Source organism: Lactuca virosa, chromosome 6, assembly GCF_052849685.1.
Source record: "Lactuca virosa cultivar CGN04683 chromosome 6, Lactuca_virosa_CGN04683_v6, whole genome shotgun sequence".
NCBI lineage: Eukaryota > Viridiplantae > Streptophyta > Magnoliopsida > Asterales > Asteraceae > Lactuca > Lactuca virosa.
In genome coordinates this window covers 177,126,511-177,149,435 of record NC_136431.1, presented here as the reverse complement: position 1 = coordinate 177,149,435, position 22,925 = coordinate 177,126,511, and the positions used below count along the sequence as shown (strand labels likewise).

General features: G+C 38.3%; 2 protein-coding genes across 4 annotated transcripts in view; one reads left to right on the top strand and one right to left on the bottom strand.

Moving 5' to 3' along the window:
• Nucleotides 1–3,330: 3,330 nt before the first annotated feature.
• LOC145120778 (Myb/SANT-like DNA-binding domain protein) lies at nucleotides 3,331–8,670 on the top strand. Of its 2 annotated transcripts, none has more exons than XM_079056571.1 (8): nucleotides 3,331–3,457; nucleotides 4,009–4,374; nucleotides 4,461–4,611; nucleotides 4,796–5,136; nucleotides 5,224–5,353; nucleotides 5,539–5,849; nucleotides 5,949–6,075; nucleotides 7,679–8,670. In XM_079056571.1, the coding sequence occupies exons 2-8, from the start codon at nucleotides 4,042–4,044 to the stop codon at nucleotides 8,083–8,085; spliced, it is 1,800 nt and encodes a 599-aa protein (XP_078912697.1). In that variant the 5' UTR covers nucleotides 3,331–3,457; nucleotides 4,009–4,041; the 3' UTR covers nucleotides 8,086–8,670. The 2 variants fall into 2 exon arrangements, with proteins under 2 accessions (XP_078912697.1, XP_078912698.1); XM_079056572.1 differs by lacking the exon at nucleotides 3,331–3,457 and adding an exon at nucleotides 3,489–3,664.
• Nucleotides 8,671–9,616: 946 nt separating this feature from the next.
• Nucleotides 9,617–22,925, bottom strand: part of LOC145119935 (uncharacterized) — a 29,554-nt gene continuing 16,245 nt past the window's right edge. Inside the window, exons 4-7 of one of the 2 annotated variants that reach the window (XM_079055703.1) lie at nucleotides 12,504–12,849; nucleotides 12,193–12,381; nucleotides 10,888–10,988; nucleotides 9,617–10,179 (exon numbers count right to left, since the gene is read on the bottom strand). In XM_079055703.1, the coding sequence (XP_078911829.1) occupies nucleotides 9,726–10,179; nucleotides 10,888–10,988; nucleotides 12,193–12,381; nucleotides 12,504–12,849 (1,090 nt within the window). In that variant the 3' untranslated portion in view covers nucleotides 9,617–9,725. The remainder of the gene's footprint in view (nucleotides 10,180–10,887; nucleotides 10,989–12,192; nucleotides 12,382–12,503; nucleotides 12,850–22,925) is intronic. The other variant, XR_013714051.1, reaches the window with a different exon arrangement.

Genomic DNA, 22,925 nt, shown 5'->3' with positions numbered 1-22,925 from the left:
TGACCTTGACTTTTTGACCTTTGACTTTTATCTTTGACCAAGTATGACCTAAGGGGTACTTGAGGCAATCTGAGTGGTAGCTAAGTAATGATTATTGTTGTCCATTAGGGGTTGGGTAGAGCTGATATTCAGAGTCGGGACCTATTCAACTATCATCCAACATTCGAGGTGAGTTTCCTTACCGGTTTAGCGGGTTTAAGGCACTAAGGCCGACCCTCGTTTGGTTATGTTATTATACTTGTTTTCTGTGTGATACTTGTATGTACCTGTATATGTATGTTTATTGGGTGAGGCCCGTTATGTGAGTGTGGGCAGGTCCCGTATCTCACTATTACCTGAGTGTGGGAGGGGCCCGTATCTCATTATTATCCGAGTGTGGGCGGGGCCCGTATCTCATTGGGCGAGGCCCGCTATTTGAGTGTGGGCGGGGCCCGTATCTTAATTGGGCGGGGCCCGTTATATGATATGTATGGTATATGGTGTTTTGGGGAACTCACTAAGCTTTTAGCTTATGGATTTTAGTTTGTGTTTCAGGTACTTCTGGTTCCAAGGGGAAGAGCTCGAGTTGACTGCATTGCACATACCAATGGGATTCCACACTTGATATTTACTCTGATTTTGATAACATTTGATACATTGGTTTTGTTGAGATGTATGGATGACATTGGGAAAAATACTATTTTACTTATTATAAAAACAAAATTTTTGGGACCATATTTTTGGGTGTTACAGAAAGGGTTAAAACCCTTTCTTAATTTTCGAAACTTAGGGGTCAAGAAACCCTAAAATCAAAATCCCTTAGTCCAAAAGGGTTGAATTGCCATAAACCCTAATTGATCAAATTCAATAATTGTAATCCATTCAATAGAAAACAAACCAAGACTCTGATACCACTAATAGATTTTGAGCATAACAAACAAAAAACTATGTGTGCATGCAACCCTAATTCTTGATCTATGTTTTCTCTAATTGAACATACAACTTTTGAACATTAAATGGAAAACCCTAGGAAACCTATACCATTTTTGAAAATAGTAACCAGGGTTATAATACATACGTTTGATTGTTATTGATGAATAACAAGAAACCCTTGTGTTGTTGAAGCTTAGAGAGCAAGCACCACAAATGTCGTGCCTCTAGTAGATCACACCCAACACTAGCAAAAGGACATGAGAGGAGAGAGGAGAAGGAGAGCTAAGAATTTCGACTATCACTCTAGGGTTTCAGGTGGCAAATATCCTAGGGGGCAAGGGTCTATTTATAGTCCAACAAGGATGCCATGGATAACCCTAATCTGAATATAATAATAATATTTCAAATTGGTAATTATCCAGCTCCTTATTTATCCACATGAGATAATCTAGAAACCCTAGACTATCCATATGAAAACCGTCCAACCCTTCCCTAGGAAGGTTCTGGGACCTCTTGTTTAACTATTGAACAATCACACTTTAAACCCTACACTTTTAATTAATTCCTTTAATCCCAAAATTAATTCAAATTAATTTCTGATTAAATATTAATTAAATATAGCTATTTCTAATTAATATATTATTCTCATAATATATTAACAAATTATTTATTTCAATTTATTAATCAAATAATAAATCTAATCTATCTTTCCAAAAAGTCATCCTGTCTAGTTGCTAGTTTTGAGGGCAACCTAAAAGGACTGTGCTACTATCAATTCAAGTATATACCAATTATAGTTATGGACTTAGATACCTAATCCAACAATATGGAGCACTTGTAAGTCAAACGGAGCATCCTATGCTTGGATGTGCCACTTAGAAGTCAAGGTGTGCCACTATTGGAACTTGATATGCCATGAAGTGACTTGATATGCCACAAAGTGACTTGATATGCCACCAAGTGAAATGATATGCCATCAAGTGACATGATATTCCAACAAATGACATGATATGCCATCAAGTGACAGGATATGCCACAAAGTGACATGATATACCATTCATGAGGTAGATGCGCCATTGCGGGGTGTATGTCTAGATATGCCAAACTTGGAGAGGACATGTCATCCCTTGATCAAGATGCGCCATCCTCATGCCTGACGCGTCATCTTGATGCAAGGATGCGCAACTTGGTTCCTTGATATGCCAAGGTATCCTTTGATGAGTTGTATGCTATGAAGTCCCCTATGATGCTCAAGATTGTTTAAGGACGCTCAGAAGTTGAAGATGCTCAAGGTATTGCTTGATGTGTCACCATGATAGTTGATATGCCATGGTGATCCTGATATGCCACTCTTGCATCATGATATGCCACTATAGATCATGATCCTCCATCATGTGTGTTGCTGATGCTCATGCAAGGATGAATGTTCCAGAAGATGCCGCATGACGGATTGTGATTGGTTGACACCTTTTCATGGGCTTATGGGCCAATGCGCTTGGCCAATTAGAGTTTTAGGTTTGATCCTTCAAGTATAAATAAGGATGCATGCTAAGTCATTTTGTATCTTGAATTTTAGAGTGTTAGACAAATCTTTGTGAGAATTGTACCTGTAACCTCTGTTTGAGAGCTTTAAAATAGAGAATACTCTCATCCTGCCTGTGGACGTAGGTCACCTTTACCGAACCACGTAAATAATGTATCTTGTGTGCTTTTAGTTTTGCAAGTTATTCGCTTTACTTTCTAACAAAAACATTGAAATTTTCAAACTTTTTCCCTATTAAGGCATTTTGATACAATAACAAGTTATAACATCATACTTTCAAATCAAACCTACTAAGTTGTACTTTTAATTTTTTTCCTTATTTTGACAATGTATTTTGAAAATCTACCCAAATATAACATTGCACTTTCATGTTTTTTTAACAGTCTACACAAATACAACAGGTGCATTTTCATTTTTTTTTGAAAATCCACCCAAATATACCATTGTACTATCATTTTTTTTAAAACTTGGAGATAAAGTATTACATTTTTATTTTTATGGAAAGTCTATCCAAATATAGCATGCTACTTTCTTTTTCTTAAACTTACCTCGATATAACATTTTATTTTTGTCTTTTTTGAAAACTAACCCAAATATATGCGCTCATCAGAAAATTAACTATCATTTTCTTGCATTTTGTAGTGGCTAACCCGAAGAAACTTGAGCTGAATGACTGAATGCTAGAGATGGTCTCTCAAATACAAATTCTTAGCTAATTGGCTACCACTCAACATGCTACATGATAGAAATGAAATAATTAACCAATGACATCTTTAAAATGACATGTTTTAATTGGTAAATTTCTATTAACGATTTTGGGCTCATAAACTTTGGCCCAAATTGGAACCCTAATTAAATATCTTATAATCCAGCCGCTCACATTTTCTGGCTTCGTAACCAAACACAAGCTCCCCTTTTGCTCTTATTCCGGACTAGGGCTACCAGTTTACCAATCGCTCCTCTCATCACAGTTCTATTCCTTGTCCACAAACACCATAGTCGGTAAGTACTTATTAGTTATTACGCTTGCTAGGTCAACTACTCTCTTCCACTTCTCGATTCCTTTGATTTTTCCAATGTTCGAATACGTTTGGTTTTCGGAATATAATGCGATCGTGGTTATCTATTGCGGAGTCTGCAGTTGAAGTTTTTATAATTGCATTCTGAGATTGTTAAATCTGGTGCAGAATTGTTTCTACAGTGCAATGGGTATGCTATTCGTGTCTGAAACTGTAAATATGAGAACTTTGTGGCCTGAGGGCCAGGTCTTGCATTGATTTGTTAGTTAGTTAATGTTATTGTTAAGCTAATTGATTTGTTATCTTACTCATTGACGCATTTGTCGTTTTTATTTAATGTATACCTTTTACTGCTTTGATTTGTTGGATTCAAATTTAGAACATCGTAGCTTTTGTATTGAAAGATTGCTACGGCCATGTCGTTTGCTTTCTACAGAAATTGCATACTTCGTTAATCACAATGACATTAAGTTTATACATCAGATTTCATTCAAATATAACTGCAATGAAATTAATTATCATTGCCTTTTGCAGGTATATGGTTTGATTGTGTTGTTAATTGGGACAATGGGTAGCCAAACTCCCATTAACAAAGATCGTTCAAGAACTTATTGGACTCCAACAATGGAGCGATACTTTGTAGATCTCATGCTTGAACATATGAATTTAGGGAATAGGGTTGGACATACATTCAATAAACAAGCATGGAATGACATGCTAGCTGTCTTCAATGCAAAATTTGGATCACAATATGATAAAGATGTACTCAAAAGTCGTTACACAAATTTATGGAAGCAGTTTAATGATGTCAAGATTATGCTTTCCCAAAGTGGATTTTCATGGGATGAAACAAGAAACATGGTGGTTGCAGATGATTATATTTGGGATTCTTACATCAAGGTATGATTAAAAACCAAAACCTATTACTAGTAAAACATAAAAAAGTTAAAAACCATATCACATTCTTTCTATGGTAAATGTTTCAGGCTCACCCTGATGCAAGACAATATAGGACAAAAAGTGTGCAGAATTTCAGTGATTTATGTTTGATTTATGAGCATACAACTGCTGATGGAAGATACAGTCGTTCAAGTCATGATGTTGATATTGATGATGAAGTCAATGGAGTGAATTTAGGTAAGAATTGGGATTCTATTTGTTACAATATTTTAATAAATGTGAGAAATGACAAATGTTGTTTCATTTACATGTGTCTTTTTGCATCTTACTTTCATTTCTTTCTATTATAACATTCTACCACATCAAATTGCTTTGTATTTGCATGTTATTATAAAATTAACTCTATTTTTTTGTTGTTTAGGTGATGGGATACAAAGTGTAATTCCTTCAAATACTGAGAGATCAAGAACCGATTGGACAACAGAAATGGACAATTTTCTCACAGAGTTACTGTTACATCAAGGGCAAAAAGGTAATAAACATGATAATTCATATACCAGAGAAGCATGGACTGAGATGCTCACTTCATTCAATTCCAAATTTGGCCCTCAACATACAAAACGCATGTTAAGACATCGATACAAGAAACTATCAAAATATCATTCAGATATAATGATATTGCTGAAACAAGATGATTTTTTATGGGACACAAAGGAGCAAAAGGTTGTTGCTAATGATGATGTTTGGGATGCCTACTTAAAGGTATTTGCTTTGATGATGATGTGGCAGTTTTTTTTTTTTTTTTTTTTTTTTTTCATTTATCTGTAATGTGGTTATTGTTAATTGCAGACACATCCACAAGCAAGAACATATAGAACAAAATCAATGCCAAATTATAAAGATTTGGAATTGATTTTTGGAAGTGATATTGTTAATGGATCTCAAAAGGATCTTGACGAAGACATTGGATCAAAGACTGGTGTGTGAATTTATTTCCTCAGATTTATTTATTTATTTATTTATTTTTGTTTCCTGCATATATTTGTTCACTTATCTACAAAAAAGCAAATGAGTGGCTTTTGCAAAACCTAAGTTTCTAACTAAGATTAATAATTATTAGATATTTATTAATTTATGGACTTTTCTAATCCAAAAATTATGCAGGAAATGAACGTTCTAGAACATACTGGACCCCACCAATGGACCGATATTTGGTTGACTTATTGGTTGACCATGTAAACAAAGGCAACAAAATTGGGCATACATTTATTGCTCAAGCTTGGATTGAAATGGTGAAATCATTCAATGCCAATTTCAACTCAAATCATGACAAAGATGTTTTAAAGAATCGATACAAACACTTAAAGAGACAGTACAATGACATAAATACCCTTTTAGGGGAAACAGGCTTTTCTTGGGATGATACACGAGAAATGGTGGTAGCTCAAGATCATATTTGGGATGCTTACATTAAGGTAAAACAGTTTTTGACTTTTTTTTTTTTTTTTTTTTTTTTAAAAAAGTTCTTGCTATTTTTGTTTTTTGTTTTTTTTATTCAAGTAAAGTTTATTCAGGTACATCCTGATGCAAGATGTTATAGGGTTAAAATGGTCTCTAGTTACAATAAACTGAGTGTTATTTATGGTGAAGATAATTCTGAGGGGCGTTATGGTCGTTTGGCTCGAGATGTCTCAATTATAGGTATGCATGTTATGTATGAAATTATTTTAGTTTCTGTTTTATTGGTGTTATATCAATTTAAGGGTTAAATTTCTGTTTATATTTTTTTTTATAATTTCAAGAAAAGTATGGACTTAAATTTCATTTTAGTTTCTGTTTTATTGGTGTTATATCAATTTAAGGGTTAAATTTCTGTTTATATTTTTTTTTTATAATTTCAAGAAAAGTATGGACTTAAATTTCATTTTAGTTTCTGTTTTATTGGTGTTATATCAATTTAAGGGTTAAATTTCTGTTTATATTTTTTTTTTTTATAATTTCAAGAAAAGTATGGACTTAAATTTCATTTTAGTTTCTGTTTTATTGGTGTTATATCAATTAAAGGGTTAAATTTCTGTTTATATATATATATTTATAATTTCAAGAAAAGTATGGACTTAAATTTCATTTTAGTTTCTGTTTTATTGGTGTTATATCAATTTAAGGGTTAAATTTCTGTTTATATATATATATATATATATATATATATATATATATATATATTTTATAATTTCAAGAAAAGTATGGGCTTAAATTACACTTGTAACCTAAAATAATACCTATTCTTAGGTAGCTTTTGGTATGATTGATTTAGAGAATAAATGTAATGGTAAATTTTGTTGGAATTACAAAAATTTATTTTAATTTCATGTTTATTTATAAGTTATAATTATATTTTCTAAAATAACTCGAACATATATTTCTTGCTATTATCTTATTTGGGTTTTAATGAGCTTATATTATGATTCATTAATTTATATTTTTACTTTTTTAAAAAGGGAAAACTTCATAAAAGTCCTTATATTTTAGCCTCATTAGTGATTTAGTCATTATATATATTTTTACTTCAATTAAGTCCCCAAAACCGATTATTGTATTCATTTTGACATTTTTACCTAATCAGCAGGTCTTCCAACTTTCAAAATTTATACTTTTGGCCCAGATTTTAAATTTTATTACAAATTTGGTCTAAAATTTACATTTTTGGCCCAAATTTCAAAATTTTGTCACGAATTCGATCTAAATTTAGTTTTTTTACATCTTTTTTTTTCTTTTAAATTTGTTTTTTACTGTATAAAATGAAATTTATACAAAATAAACATGTTGACCGGGTTGTTTTAATGTGAAAATGTTTTTTCGTATAAAAAACATATTTTCATATTAAAAAATCCTTCGTTGGAAAAAACATGATTTTAATGATTTTTTGTATAAATATGATTTTATACAAGCAAAAGAAAAAACATATTGGATACCAAATTTTGAAATGTAAAAAACTAAATTTAGGATTAGTTCGTAACAAAGTTTTGAAATTTGGGTAAAAAATGTAAACTATGGACCAAATTCGTAATAAATTTTTAAATTTGGGCCAAAAATGTAAATTTTGAAAGTGGGATGACCTGTTGACCGTGTTAAAGTGTCAAAATGAATACAGTTGTCGGTTTTTGAGACTTAATTGAATAAAAAAATATATAAGAACTGAATTGATTATGTGACCAAAATATAAGGACTTTTATGGAGTTTTTCCTTTTAAAAATTATTTCTTTAATGAATTCTTTATGTGTTCTAACTTTTAATTTGTTTTTAGGTGAAAGTGATGGAATCATCTTATTACCAAACAACTCAACAACAAATTCCAATACTCCAACAAAAATAGAAGACACAAATCCAATCCAAATAAATCCTCAAGAAATCGTGACACCCATCAACAAAAAGCGCCCAACAAAGTTGCCATTAACTCTACAACCTGCTTGCAAAGTGCAAAAAATCCAAAAAGATGATATAAAAGAAGCTTTGGTAAATAAAAAGACGGATGATAACAAGTTTAATGCAATAGAAAAAGCAGTTGATGCACTTCAAGCAATACCCGATTTAGATGATGAACTTTTGTTAGATGGTTGTGATGTTCTTGAAAATGAGAAAAAAGCAAAAACTTTTTTGGCATTGGATGCGTCTTTACGGAAGAAATGGTTGTTGAGAAAGCTTGGGCGCTAGCATAGAGTCTTTAACCTTTTTTTTGGACCATTTTTGTCAAGATTCTAGTTTTACAAGTCACTTTTTGATTTGATTAAAAAAAATCTTGGTTTCTTAATTTTCATCTAGTAGAATGTTGGAACTCTTTATGTTACTATTTAAGACTCTATGCTATGTTCCTTAAGGGATTGTGAAGGTAATCCAATCCATTGACAAGCTCGATGCATATCTTGAGACATTAAAACCACGTGACACTTGTGCAGACAATGATTTGTCTTGTACAAGTGTCACATGGGGTGTAATGACTCGAGATATTCATTGGGATTGTTGATGGATTGGATTCTTTTCATAATCATTTGAAGAATATATCAAGGAGTTTTGCATGGTGACAAAAAGAGTTCCAACATTCATTGGATGAGAAGTAGGAAGCTAAGCTTTTTTTTAGTGAGATTACATTATATAATACTTGTAAGCCATTGTCTTCTCTTCAATTTATAGTCATAGAAGAACATACCAAGGAGGAGTTGTTGATAGAGTATGCTTGAATTAGACTATACTATGGATATTTTGTCCCTTAATGTGAAGATTGAAGAATGCATTCTATAATGAACACTAGCCACTAGGAGATGGTATGCATGAATATTCCTTGGCATGAAGTGTAACCCAAGTGATGCTCGTAATGTGTATATATATATTATGCTTGTGAATAACATGTGAATGCAACCTTTTCTATCTTTAAGTATCTAAACATGGCGCCTGCCTAAAGCTAATAAGCTGAACTTTTGATGTATGACTCATGGAGTGTGATTGTAGACCTAAAAAATCCTGAAGGAATGTGTTTTGAGTTTCAAAAGATATATGGATCTATGATGTGATAACACAATTGCTATTTAGATTGTACATAATCTTGTACACAATTGAACAAAGCATGTGAAGGTTGACCACCATGCTATTATAGAAAATTCTAATTGGAAAATATATGCTTTAAAAAAATTTGTAACATCGAAGGAACAATTACCATGTCTAGTACAAGTGAAAAAACATTCTTGAATTGTTTAGGTCAAAGTTTTTGGTAGGGACGGACCATGTTAGAATAATTCCTTGGATAAAATGGAACTTGGTTCTTGCCTCTAAGAATAATGGATGTATTAGTATAGGTAGTCTTGGTTCTTTTAATTACTTATGATTTGTTGCAAAAAATGGAGGTGGTGGTTCGTGAACGAAAGTGAAGCTCTATGGGTTGGTGTTATTAAATTCGTGCATGGGTACAAAGGTGGTGTGTATGAAGACAAACCCTCAAGTCGCAAATTACATGATGATTGTATTGTTCCTTTTTTTTCCTAGTCTTTGCAAATAGGTTGGAAGTTCGAGAAAATACAAATTTTTTTCTAGTCTGTTCTTGATCTTATATCGAGTTTTACCCGATTAGAGATTTCGAGTGTACCATCGACATGCTTTAATCTGAAAGTGTAATTTACGACTCATAGTAATCCAAGCATTCTTAACCCTGATTTCCAAACAGGGGAGGGGCTCTATGGGATGAAAAAACATATAACCACAAAAAATAGCTTTATTACAAACTCAATTATTATTATATAATGCATTATTATAGTAATATTTGACACATAGATCATCCACCAAAATTTAAATCTTAACAAAACTTACAACGGTCTAAATTCGATCCCTTGAACAGAAAGACCCGTAAAGTTCCATTTATCACAACTTTTGAAACACGTACGCATTGAAATAGTTGTTGCAAAATCTCCCGGGAATTCCCACACTTTAAGCTCCATCCAACCATCCTCCCTTAGTCTTGGATGGCCTTTTATTTTGCGAGTACTTAATGGGGATTGAGACAAATGATCAAGCTGGGGTCTAATAATAGGAACATGAGGTGGAGTAATTAAATAAATAAGCCGTTTATGTGTTATAAAGTCAATCTTGAGATCTATGTTTTCTACTTCTATTGGTCCCTCAAACACTGAGTGGTGATTTTTAGGAAGTTTGTACAAGAGGTAACTTGCATAAGTTGTTTGAGGTGATAGTAGTTGGGATTCGATTACACAAGCAATAGAAAAAGAGTTTGTGTCACGAGACTCTGCCATCATGTCAAATCTGCAAAGTAGGAAAAGAATACGTTTCATCCAAATCTACAGACTTGTAAAAACTGATTGTAGTTAATAGTATAGGATACATGGAATCTTAGATTTTATGTCCAAAAGATTCCTTGAGAAGAAATAGGAGGCTTCAACATATATTATATAGAGATGAATGTAACCTAGTGTAGCCGATAGAGACTATCATAGTTATGTTAGGGCATCTCAAACACCCAATCCTATTTTTTGCATAACTTCTTACACAATTTTGTTCGAATCCAACATCATTTTTGCACCATTTTGTGGAAAATAAATAGTATAACACCAAGATTGTGTTAAACTTTCATGTGTCAGTTTTGGTTCTTCAAAATTTATGTTTATACATTTTTAATTTATTTGATTGTAGAGTTGTATTTTACACGATTATTACTTATAATAGTATGTTTTATATTAAATTGTTATTAATGAACGAGAGTTTTGACAACTATATAAGCAAAAAAATGGAATATAACATGGACATATTTTTTGATGTAAAAAATGATGTAATGGGTTGAAGATGAATCAATCTTTGCACTATTTTTGCACCATTTTGTGCATAAATAGTGTTATATGTTGGAGATGAATCATTCCTTATCTTTTTTTTTTTCACAATTTTGGTGCATAAAATAGTCTTTATGGGTTAGAGATCATATTAGCAACCATATGAATTGAGAAAAAAACAAATAACCTTGATTCCTGTAGGGACTTCCATGTCCACTTTTCTTCTTGCAAGATTGCTCTTGCAGGTAGCATATGACATTTCTTCATATTTTCGTCAACAGAAAACCACTGATCATCAATAAAGTGTAGATTATTAGTAAACCTGTTGCGTTATCATTTGAAATTATTCGAACTCTAAAGTATTAATTCATGAGAATTAACTAAACATAATCATTTGTAAAGTTATGACAACTGATGAGATAAATTGTGTGCTCTTAGTTGCAATTAGAGGTGAGCAAAAACCGCACCGCAACTAAAATTAACCGTAAAAACCGCAACCGATAAACCGCAACCGCAATAAAAACCGATGGTGAGGTTTTTTGTTTTTCAAAAACCGCAAATTTGCGGTGCGGTGCGGTTATTAGTTTTCAAAAACCGCACCGCACCGCATATATCATATACAAATTTTTTAATTAATTATTAATATATTAAATATTAAAAATAAGACAAGTTTCATGGATGAAAGATGGATAAAATACTAGAAGAAAAAAATATTGATTTTTTGTTATGTTTAACTTTGAAAAATAGTGAAATTAAACAATTTTAAGATATTTCTTATTAATTACTATTGATTTGACGTTTTTAAGATATTAGTTGTTTGTGATTTAAGTTAATTGTTTTATACCTTATGGTTTTTTTTATTATTACAAGTAATATGTTTGAACTCTTAAAACCGTTTGAGCTCTAACCTGTGGTTAAAAACCACACAAAATAATCGCACCAAAATCCATGCGGTTAATAACCTCAACACAGAAAAAACAAAACCGCACCACAAAAATAACCGCCTAACCGCACCGCAAAAATAACCGCACCAAACGGTTTTGAAAACGGATTAACCGCATTTGCGGTTAGTGGTGAGGTTTTAGCTAATAACCGCAACGAACCGCACTGCGCTCACCCCTAGTTGCAATAGTCGTACTATATATTGTGGTCCATATTTTTTAGACTCATGAATGTTTTTTTGTACTTGATGAGGAACGCAAAGAAATCAAGAAATCAAAATGTTGGCTAACTTTAATGTCAAAGATATTTTTTTTAGGATCTATATATTCAAATGATAGTTACTGTAATATCTCAAATTCGCATGCCCTATACACATGACACTTTAAACAATCAATCGATGATTTATGGTAGGAATCATTTTAACTGATAATAATGTAAAGTAGTAGCTTATAAAGCAAGTGATAATAGGCTTGATGTTATTATAACTTAAACTGGTGAGGTATATTCTAAATAGATATATCGTAACAAAGATTGAATGAGAGTTAATTACCTTCTCACCATTATTAATGGAGAACCCTTTACGAAGAAGACAGAAGAGTTCCTTATTACTTGTGGAGTGCACTCTATCTTCCAACCACTTGGTTATTTCTGGATGATCACTTGACATTTTTTCTATTTCAGAATATGAGATGGGTTTGATATCCACATTATATTCATCCTTCAAATTTTGATGCTTCTCCTACAAAGCATATCAATATGGTATTATATTACATAATTTTCATGGTTGATATATGCAATTTAACAAATACACAATTTTCATACTATATAGTTGCAAACGGTAAATTCATATTGTGAACTTACATGCTCTACGGGTCGAAATTCAATTCCTTCAAGAACCAGGTTACGATGTAGGGAATAATAGGATGGGCGCACAAACCGAATCCTAAATTTATTTTCCTTCTGGTAGCTAGTGAATTGGTATAATTCTGTCATCAGCCACCCATCTTCTCTGAGATGTGCAACACATGATGTGGAATATTGTGCTTCCTCTTCCAGTTTGTACTTAAAGGGTACATATGGCCCATTATCCCAAAGATGATGCTTAAAGACAAGGTTGATAGTATATGTGATATGGGTGGACAAAAATTTTGTATCTGCTTCTACTCCAAAATCACCATCTATCATATGAAATACGACACTTGGAAATCTGCATATATCACAATATATGTGGTTGAGGTACAACCAACCAGTGACGGACCCTAAGAGGGGACTCCCTGGTTTTAGAGTTTATATATATATATATATATATATATATATATATATATATATATATATATATATATATATATATATATATATATATATATATATATATGGTGAGGTTCAATAGAAAACCATAATTAACCAATGAACCAATTTTTTTTCAACTTTTAGAACTTATTTTTTATCAAAAAAAAAAAAAACTAATAATACAGAAATTCATAACTTTTTATCTTTTTTTCAATGATATCAAATTCGAAAAAAAAAAAAATAATTTCGTCAAATTCACAATGTGAATCTTTGAAAATTCACAGTGTGAATGTAAATTCACATGGTGAATCCGAAAAATATATTTAACATTCACAATGTTATGTTATAAATTTAGATATATTTAATTTTTTTTTCGATAAAGAATAAGCTCTAAAACTTGAAAAAAAAATTTGATTCCTTGGAGAACTAATAATTATGGTTCTATATTGAACTTTTCCATATATATATATATATATATATATATATATATATATATATATATATATATATATATATATATATATATATATATATATATATATATATTCTGCAATACAACGACCCTAATCAAGGAGACTATTTTCATAATTAACATGGTATCAAGCTAGGGTTTACACATGCTATTTTCAAAATTAACATGATATCAAGCTAGGGTTTACACACTTCTCTCATGCTAAGTACGACTCAAATTTTTTTCGCTCCTAGTCGATTTTTTTGGGGATTCTACGTTGCCTTCTTCTGCTTCAATCCTTAACTCATCGATCTTCATTGATTGTCCTCCTGCCCTGGTTGTCCCTTGTTCTCTGGTGATAACTGTCCTATCGAACACTTCTGCCTCTTAAACCTTTTGCCCAAATCGCTGCTTGAGGAAGCTTTTCCTTTCACTTTTGGGTCTCGCAAACTGTTGCTCTACTGTTCAGTTTCTACAGCTGCTGCTCTCCTGTGAAAATCCACCATTGTTGCAACACCTAAGGTACTGTTACCATGTCTATACCAACTTCAACATCTAACCGATCTCAATCTAAGTTAAGTCTCGTGTGCACTCTCACCAACATGTACAATCAATTTAGTTTCAAATTGAATGTTGATGGGTCTCGGTATAAACTATGGGGTCAAATCTGTTCGAACGGGGATGAGGACGAGAATGGTATTTTGTTGATGCTCGCATCAACTTTTGGTTTTGTAGCACTCGTGACCCAAGCTTGCTTCATATAATTTGTAGTGATGACTGTAATGTTAAAAATCTTTGGGATAAGTTGGATGATTTTTTCTGGAACAAAATGTCTCGCATGTTGCAACTCCAGGATCAATTTCGCAACACCAAAAAGGGTGCTAGTTCCATCATTGAATTCTGCCATACACTAAAGAATGTTGCTGATGATCTCAAAGATGTTGATTCTCCCATCATAGAAATTGAAATGGTAATGCAAATCTTGAGACAATTGCCATATTCATATCATAGCATCGTTGATGTCATCACCAACACGAAGCCTTTTCCCTTGTTTCTAGAAGCCAAAAATATGTTATTACTACATGAATCTCGTGAGGCTGCCATCGACACCATTCATGACCCTTCCATCTCTCAAAGTTCGGCTCTCTATGTAACGCCCCATTCCCGGTACGAAAGTAATTCTCTAAATGTTCATTTTATAAGAGCTACTCGACGAGTTGGTAGCCCTAACTCGTCGAGTAGGTGCGAGCTGGACCGCGGGGTTTAAGTGGACTACTCGACGAGTCAGAAATGGACTCGGCGAGTAGGTTAATCAGGAGGTAACCCTAATCCTTAGGGTTTTCACCCTATTTAAGCATCATTATGAGTCTTCACCCCAACCTCCATCACCTCCACAGTCCATTCTCGAAACCCTAGCAACCATTGAGTGTCTTAAAGCCTTTCTTGCCATTTTTGTGTGATTTGAAGTTAGGAGAAGGAAGAGATCTATTGGTGATTCAAGAAGAGGCAGGAGATCCAGAGTTTTAGTTGCATTTCAGAGCTCTTGAAGGTATAAAGTTTATACCTTGGCTTATTTTCACTTTGATCTTCTTGAAAGCTTGTTTGTTGCCACTTTTGGGTCCTTTCCAAGCTAATTTCGGGTAGAGAGCTTTTAGGACTATAAGGACTTTAGATCTAGGCACTCTTGAGCTCCAGAAGCTCAAAGTTACCACCTTTATTCAGCCAAGATCCCATTCTATGCCCTAGACTCTCATTTCTAGCTTGTTTTGGGTGATTTAGCTTCATAGCATCATGCATGCACATAAAGTTAGCAACTTTACGTGTTATTCTAGCCTAAGGAGTCCAAATCTATGAATTAGAGGCAGTGGAATCACCTAGGAACAACTGTATAGTCTGAGCATGCAATGGACTCGCCGAGTTGTTCTTGGGACTCGACGAGTCGGATCGATGTCCCCAAACCCTTATTTGATTATGAGTGAAACCACTGAGTTAAGGAGATGACTCAGCGTGTTGGACATGAGTAAGACTCGGAAACAAAAGAACTCGAAGAGCCCAAGGTGAGACTCGACGAGTAGAATCGAGATGTACTGATGTTATGACCGTTTGAACTGCATGCTAGTACAGATTAGTCAGTATGATAGCCAGAGTAGTAGGTGTTTGATTTTGTGTACTCGATGCTCGAATGCTGCTTGCTTTGTGCTTTTAGGAGTCTTAGTTATCTTTTACTAACTAGTAAATGAATATGTTACGTTGCATATTGCAAGGATTAAATAATTTCAGAAGGTTAGGTCTAGCTCTATTGCGCAGCTCTTGTTTGAGTCCAACCGTTGTAGGGTAGGATCTCTCATTCGAAGAATTATTTAGTCTGAGTAATATGTAATAGTATTCGCGAGCTAGTTAGGGGAAGAAAGCAGGGACTTCTTATGCAGCTGATGGCGGAGAGTAGGTTGGTGATTACCCTAGGGCAAGCCTAGGATGAGAGTAGCAGAGAGCAGTGGCAATAGAAAGGACTTGGTGGAGTCGAGGCAGTTCTTGAGGAAAGTACAGATAGATGTGGAAGGTAGTATGGGCCCTAACTACTGAAAGCAGAGGATCCGTACTCGAATCAAGGAAGGATAAGATAAGACCAGGGAACTTGTAGTATGTGTGATTCCTCCAGTTATATTAGTATTCTGACGCTTGTTATGATGTGTTTTCAGAATGGTGGTTTTACGCCCTAGACCACCAGTTGGTAGTTCAGGTGCAGGAGAGGGATCGGGCTCAGGCTCTGGAGCCGGGCAGTTAGATGAGCAGACCAGGGAGTTCATCTCCTCGGAGGTCACACACAGCATACTAGACCAGACTGCTGTAATTTTTGGATCGGTCAAGGAGGGTATCCTAAAGCTTCTGGATGAGAAGTTGGGCGCATTCCGTACTGAGATGGCGGCCATGATGGGATCGCGCACATTGACGTTCAGGGAGTTCAGAGCTTGTGGGGCTCCCGACTACCATGGGGCTCGAGACCCCATTGCGAGTACCAGATGGTTGGCGGATGTCGCCAACGCGTTCTGCACCAGCAGATGTCCCGAGGGGGACAAGGTCAGATTAGCATCCTGTCTTCTGAAGGACAGAGCACGAGATTGGTGGGAGGAGGTCGGGAGAGCTATTGGAGATGACTCTTTGTTGGATGCTATGACCTGGAGTGATTTCACGACCAGGTTCAGAGTCGAGTTCGCACCTGTTATTGAGGTGCAACAGCTTGCTAGGGAGTTTCAGGACCTCCAGCAGAGGACAAAGACTGTGGCGGAGATTACCGCCAAGATTAGGGAGAGGGCCCTCCTCGTTCCGCAGTATGTGGCGGACGAGGAAATGAAGAAGGCCCGATATCATGAGATGTTGCGGAGTGATATCCGCCAGTTTGTGAGCCGCTCCAGCTGCAAGACGCTGGAGGACATGATTGCGAGGGCTCGTGAGAGGGAGATTGATCTAGAGATGGAGAGGAAGAGGAAGCCAGAGGTGACGTCTGGCGCAACAGGTTCGGGGAAAAAGCCCAAGGTGTCTGATCACAGGTCTAGGGGACAACAGAGCCACAGTCGGTGTGGCAAGTGTAGCAGGTTGCACGATGGGGTGTGCAAGGCGGGGAGTTTCGGCTGCTTCAATTGCGGTCGGACTGGGCATATGAGTAGGGATTGTACAGCTACTACCACTACCACCACAACATTTGATCTGATTTGCTTCCATTGCAATCAGAGGGGACACAAGAAGTCCCAGTGTCCGAGTTTAGCACCTATAGGACAGGTGGTGGTACCCGCTCCTACCACACTGAGGATTACAGACGGCCGGCAAGGTCGTGCTGAGGCGCCAGTGGCGAAGAGTAGAGCTTTCCAGTTGACAGCAGAGGAGGCGCGAGCGACTCCTGATTTGGTTGCTGGTACGTATTTTCTCCATTTTCTCTCTATTACTCTTGATTATTACTCATGTTTATGTGTTGTTTATAGGGTCGTTCCTAGTGAATGGCATTTCAGCCATGGTATTGTTTGATTCGGGGGCTAGCCGATCGTTTGTATCGCTTGCACTTAGCAAGCGATTTAGTAGAGCTCTGGGGGAGCTGGATTGCCCACTTGACGTTGAGATAGCAGATGATAGGACCGTCAGGGTCGCGAGAGTTCATAGAGGGTGTTCACTTCGGTTATTTAATGAGCAGTTTTTAGTGGACTTGGTTCCTATTCCCTTGCGAGGGAATAAGGTTATAGTAGGTATGGATTGGTTGAGCCCCAATGAGGCGGTGATAGATTGTGAGCAGCAGCTAGTGAGGGTTCGCACTCCTAGAGGGGGAGAGCTAGTGATTCAGGGTGAGAGGCCACAACGCAGATCGATTCTTTGTTCAGCAGCGAGAGCGAGACGCTATTTCCAGCAGGGTTGCGCGGGGTACGTCGTCTATGTTATGGATACCCGGGATAATGGTAAGGTGACAGTTGATGATGTACCGGTGGTACGAGAGTACCCGGATGTATTCCTGGAGGATTTTCCCGGGATACCTCCTGAGAGACAGGTTGAGTTTCGGATTGACCTGGTTCTTGGTGCGGCTCCGATAGCCAAGGCACCGTATCGGTTGGCTCCTCCCGAGATGTAGGAGTTGTCTACGCAGCTGCATGAGCTGCTAGACAAGGGTTTTATCAGGCCGAGCAGTTCACCATGGGGAGCCCCGATCCTGTTTGTGAAGAACAAGGACGGGTCGCATCGTATGTGCATTGATTACCGGGAGCTGAATAAGGTAACAGTGAAGAACCGTTACCCACTCCCGAGGATAGATTATTTGTTCGATCAGCTGCAGGGAGCATCTTGGTTTTCCAAGATTGATCTACGGTCCGGATATCACCAGATGTGGGTCAGAGATGATGATGTGCAGAAGACCGCTTTTAGGACCCGCTATGGTCATTATGAGTTTGTGGTGATGCCGTTTGGGCTCACCAATGCTCCAGCCGCGTTCATGGACCTCATGAACCGCGTGTGTAGGCCGATGCTGGATCGGTCTGTGATAGTATTCATTGATGACATCTTGGTCTATTCCAAGACAGAGGAGCAACACGAGGAACACCTGAGGAAGGTGCTTGAGACCTTGAGGAGGGAGAGGCTTTTCACAAAGTTCTCCAAGTGCGAATTCTGGTTGCACGAGGTGCAGTTTCTGGGGCACCTTGTCAACCAGAAGGGTATATTAGTAGATCCGGCCAAAATTGAGGCCGTGATGTAGTGGGAGGTCCCGAGGTCTCCATCCGAGATTCGGAGCTTCCTGGGATTGGCAGGGTACTACAGGAGATTCATCCAGGATTTCTCCAAGATAGCAGTACCATTGACCCGACTGACCAAGAAGTCGGTAGTGTTTCGCTGGGGTCCTGAGCATCAGACAGCCTTTGAGACGCTCAGGCAGCGACTGTGCGAGACGCCGATTCTTACCCTGCCAGAGGGAGTAGATGAATTCGTAGGCTACTGTGACGCTTCGATCACATGTATGGGAGCAGTGTTGATACAGCGGGGACATGTGATAGCTTATGCCTCGAGACAGTTGAAGCCTCACGAGGCTAACTACCCAACGCATGATTTGGAGTTGGGGGCTGTAGTGTTCGCCCTCAAGATTTGGCGGCATTACCTCTATGGGGTCCGGTGTACTATTTCCAGGGACCACAAGAGTTTGAGGTACCTCATGGATCAACCGAATCTGAACATGAGGCAGCGTCGGTGGTTAGATGTGTTAAAGGATTACGATTGTGAGATTCTCTACCACCCGAGCAAGGCCAACGTAGTGGCCGACGCCCTGAGCCGCAAGGCGGTAGCGGCTCCGATTCGAGATATCTACTTGAGGATGACAGTAGTTACTCCACTGTTGGAGAAGATTAGGGAGGCACAAGTTGAGGGCCTGAAGGAGGAACGCCAGAAGTGCGAAAGGATAGTTGGCTGAGTGGCTTCGTTTGATTACGACAGTCGAAGATTGTTGACCCTGCATGGGAGGGTCTGGGTACCGTACTGGGGAGGAGTACGGCAGGTGTGTATGGATGAGGCCCACAAGTCTCGATTCTCCATCCATCCATGGGCGACGAAGATGTACAGAGATCTTCGACCCGATTACTGGTGGCCCTGCATGAAGCGGGACGTAGCTTGGTACGTGGAGAGGTGCCTGACCTGCAGGAAGGTTAAGGCAGAGCACCAGAGGCCACATGGCAAGATGCAGCCGTTAGACATTCCCGTGTGGAAATGGGAGGATATCACTATGGACTTCATTACGAAGCTTCCCAGGACCACACGTGGGGTGGATTCGATATGGGTTATCGTGGATCGGTTGACCAAGAGCGCCCATTTTATACCGATCCAGGAGAGCATCTCGGCCGAGAAGTTGGCTGAGATTTATGTGCGAGAAATAGTGGCACGTCATGGAGTGCCTGTATCAGTGGTGTCGGACCGAGATGTCCGGTTTACTTCCAGATTTTGGAAGCGGTTTCATGACGAGATGGGTACTCGTCTCCATTTCAGCACCGCTTTCCACCCTCAAACGGATGGACAGAGCGAGAGGACGATTCAGACTCTCGAGGACATGCTTCGGGCATGTGTGCTAGATTTCGGTGGCAGTTGGGATACGTATCTTCCGTTAGCGGAATTTTCGTATAACAACAACTATCATTCCAGTATAGACCGACCTCCCTTCGAGATGCTCTATGGGAGGAAGTGCAGGATCCCAATCTGTTGGGGTGAGGTCGGTCAGAGAGTCATGGGGAGTACGAAGGTAGTACTTAAGACCACGGAGCGAATTCAGCAAGTCCGGAGCAGGCTCCAGACTGCTCAGAGTCGGCAAAAGAGTTACGCCGACAAGCGGCGTTCGGACTTGGAGTTTCAGGTGGGCGATATGGTCCTCCTGAAAGTGTCACCCTAGAAGGGTGTTATCAGGTTTTCGAAGCGGGGAAAGCTGGGCCCCAGGTTCATTGGTCCGTTTAGGGTTTTGGCCCGGGTGGGTCGGGTTGCTTATCGGTTAGATCTTCCAGCAGAGCTCAGCCAGATCCACAACACGTTCCATGTTTCTCAGTTGCGGAAGTGCTTAGTGGATGATTCAACAGTGGTACCCCTGGAGGACATTCAGGTTGACGATAGCCTGAACTATATCGAGAGACCAGTGGCGATTTTAGATCGCAAGGTGAAAGAGTTGAGGAACAAGAGAGTAGAGTTAGTGAAGGTGCAGTGGCAGCACCGGAAGGGTTCAGAGTGGACATGGGAGCCCAAGGAGGAGATGAGGGAGCACTACCCGGAGTTGTTTCCAGATTTAGCAGACTTCGAGGACGAAGTCTAAGACAAGTGGGGGAGAATTGTAAAGCCCCATTCCTGGTACGAAAGTAATTCTCTAAATGTTCATTTTATAAGAGCTACTCGATGAGTTGGTAGCCCTAACTCGTCGAGTAGGTGCGAGCTGGACCGCGGGGTTTAAGTGGACTACTCGACGAGTCAGAAATGGACTCGGCGAGTAGGTCCATTAGGAGGAAACCCTAATCCTTAGGGTTTGCACCCTATTTAAGCATCATTATGATTCTTCACCCCAGCCTCCATCACCTCCACAGTCCATTCTCGAAACCCTAGCAACCATTGAGTGTCTTAAAGCCTTTCTTGCCATTTTTGTGTGATTTGAAGTTAGGAGAAGGAAGAGATCTATTGGTGATTCAAGAAGAGGTAGGAGATCCAGAGTTTTAGTTGCATTTCAGAGCTCTTGAAGGTATAAAGTTTATACCTTGGCTTATTTTCTCTTTGATCTTCTTGAAAGCTTGTTTGTTGCCACTTTTGGGTCCTTTCCAAGCTAATTTCGGGTAGAGAGCTTTTAGGACTATAAGGACTTTAGTTCTAGGCACTCTTGAGCTCCAGAAGCTCAAAGTTACCACCTTTATTCAGCCAAGATCCCATTCTATGCCCTAGACTCTCATTTCTAGCTTGTTTTGGGTGATTTAGCTTCATAGCATCATGCATGCATGTAAAGTTAGCAACTTTACGTGTTATTCTAGCCTAAGGAGTCCAGATCTATGAATTAGAGGCAGTGGAATCACCTAGGAACAACTGTATAGTCTGAGCATGCAATGGACTCGCCGAGTTGTTCTTGGGACTCGACGAGTCGGATCGATGTCCCCAAACCCTTCTTTGATTATGAGTGAAACCACTGAGTTAAGGAGATGACTCAGTGTGTTGGACATGAGTAAGACTCGGAAACAAAAGAACTTGACGAGCCCAACGTGAGACTCGACGAGTAGAATCGAGATGTACCGATGTTATGACCGTTTGAACTCGACGAGTCGGTAGAGGGACTCGGCGAGTTGGGTTGACTGAGAGTTGACATTGACCTTGGCGTTGACTTTGGCCAGGAAGGTAAAATGGTCATTTTACCCTAAGAGGGATCATCAGTTTATGATTAAGTGTTGTTGTGGAATTATAGCCGGAGAGTCGCCGGAGCAACAGATAGGGATCCCTCGCCCAGTTTTTCAGCAGTCAGCCATACGAGGTGAGTTTCCTTCCAGTAGGAACGGGTCTACGGCCACAATGCCGACCCGTTTAGATGGTAGTAGTTCCGGACTTCAGTCCGATGCCGGGGTAGTACCGAGAAGTAGTATGTATGCTTGATGTCTTCGTGATTCATGCATGTTTATGATGTGTGTTATATGTTCCGGACTTCGGTCCGATGCCGGGAAAGCCCGATGCAGTATATGTGTGATTATGTTATATGTTTATGTTACATGCAGTTCATTCCGGACTTCGGTCCGATGCTGGGCGGGGCCAGATGCAGTGGGCGGGGCCCAAGTTATTTTGGACTTCGGTCCGATGCCGGGCGGGGCCCAACTCATGCCGGACTTTGGTCCGATGCCGGGCGGGGCCCGATGCAGTGGGCAAGGCCCAGTATATGTTATATGTGTTATTGTATGGTATGAGGTAGTTTGGGGGAGCTCACTAAGCTTTGTGCTTACAGTTTTCAGTTTTGGTTTCAGGTACTTCCACTAGCAAAGGGAAGGGCTCAGGTTGATCGCATGGCACACACCACAGTCACAGCCTGGGAGTTCACTCTGATGATTTGATATGAGATTTTGATTGAGACAGATACTATGATGTTTTATGATACATGATTTATGTTTTTACTTATGATTTTGGATGGTTTATGATTTTAATAATGATTTGAAAACGAAATTTTTGGACTATATTTTAGGATGTTTCACTCTACTCCTCATCCAACACCACCGGGAAATCCAAAAATCATTGGACCAACACCGAAATAATGGAAGAAACTCTTCAAAAAATGGTGCTCATGGAAACTCTATGGAACAACAATAAACTTTTGCTGGCATCTTGGGAAATGCACTGACTCAACAGCAACCTGCTGCCTTTGGACCTACTGGCTTCACACCTGTTGGACAACAACCCTCGCATTAGTACCCTTATAATCAGTAGCCTCTCGGTGTGTATCAGTAGCAGCAGACAACTTCACAACAACAACTTCAACATCCGTCTTCGCTGCATCCGCAACTGCTGTGTCTTCAATAACCGATCCC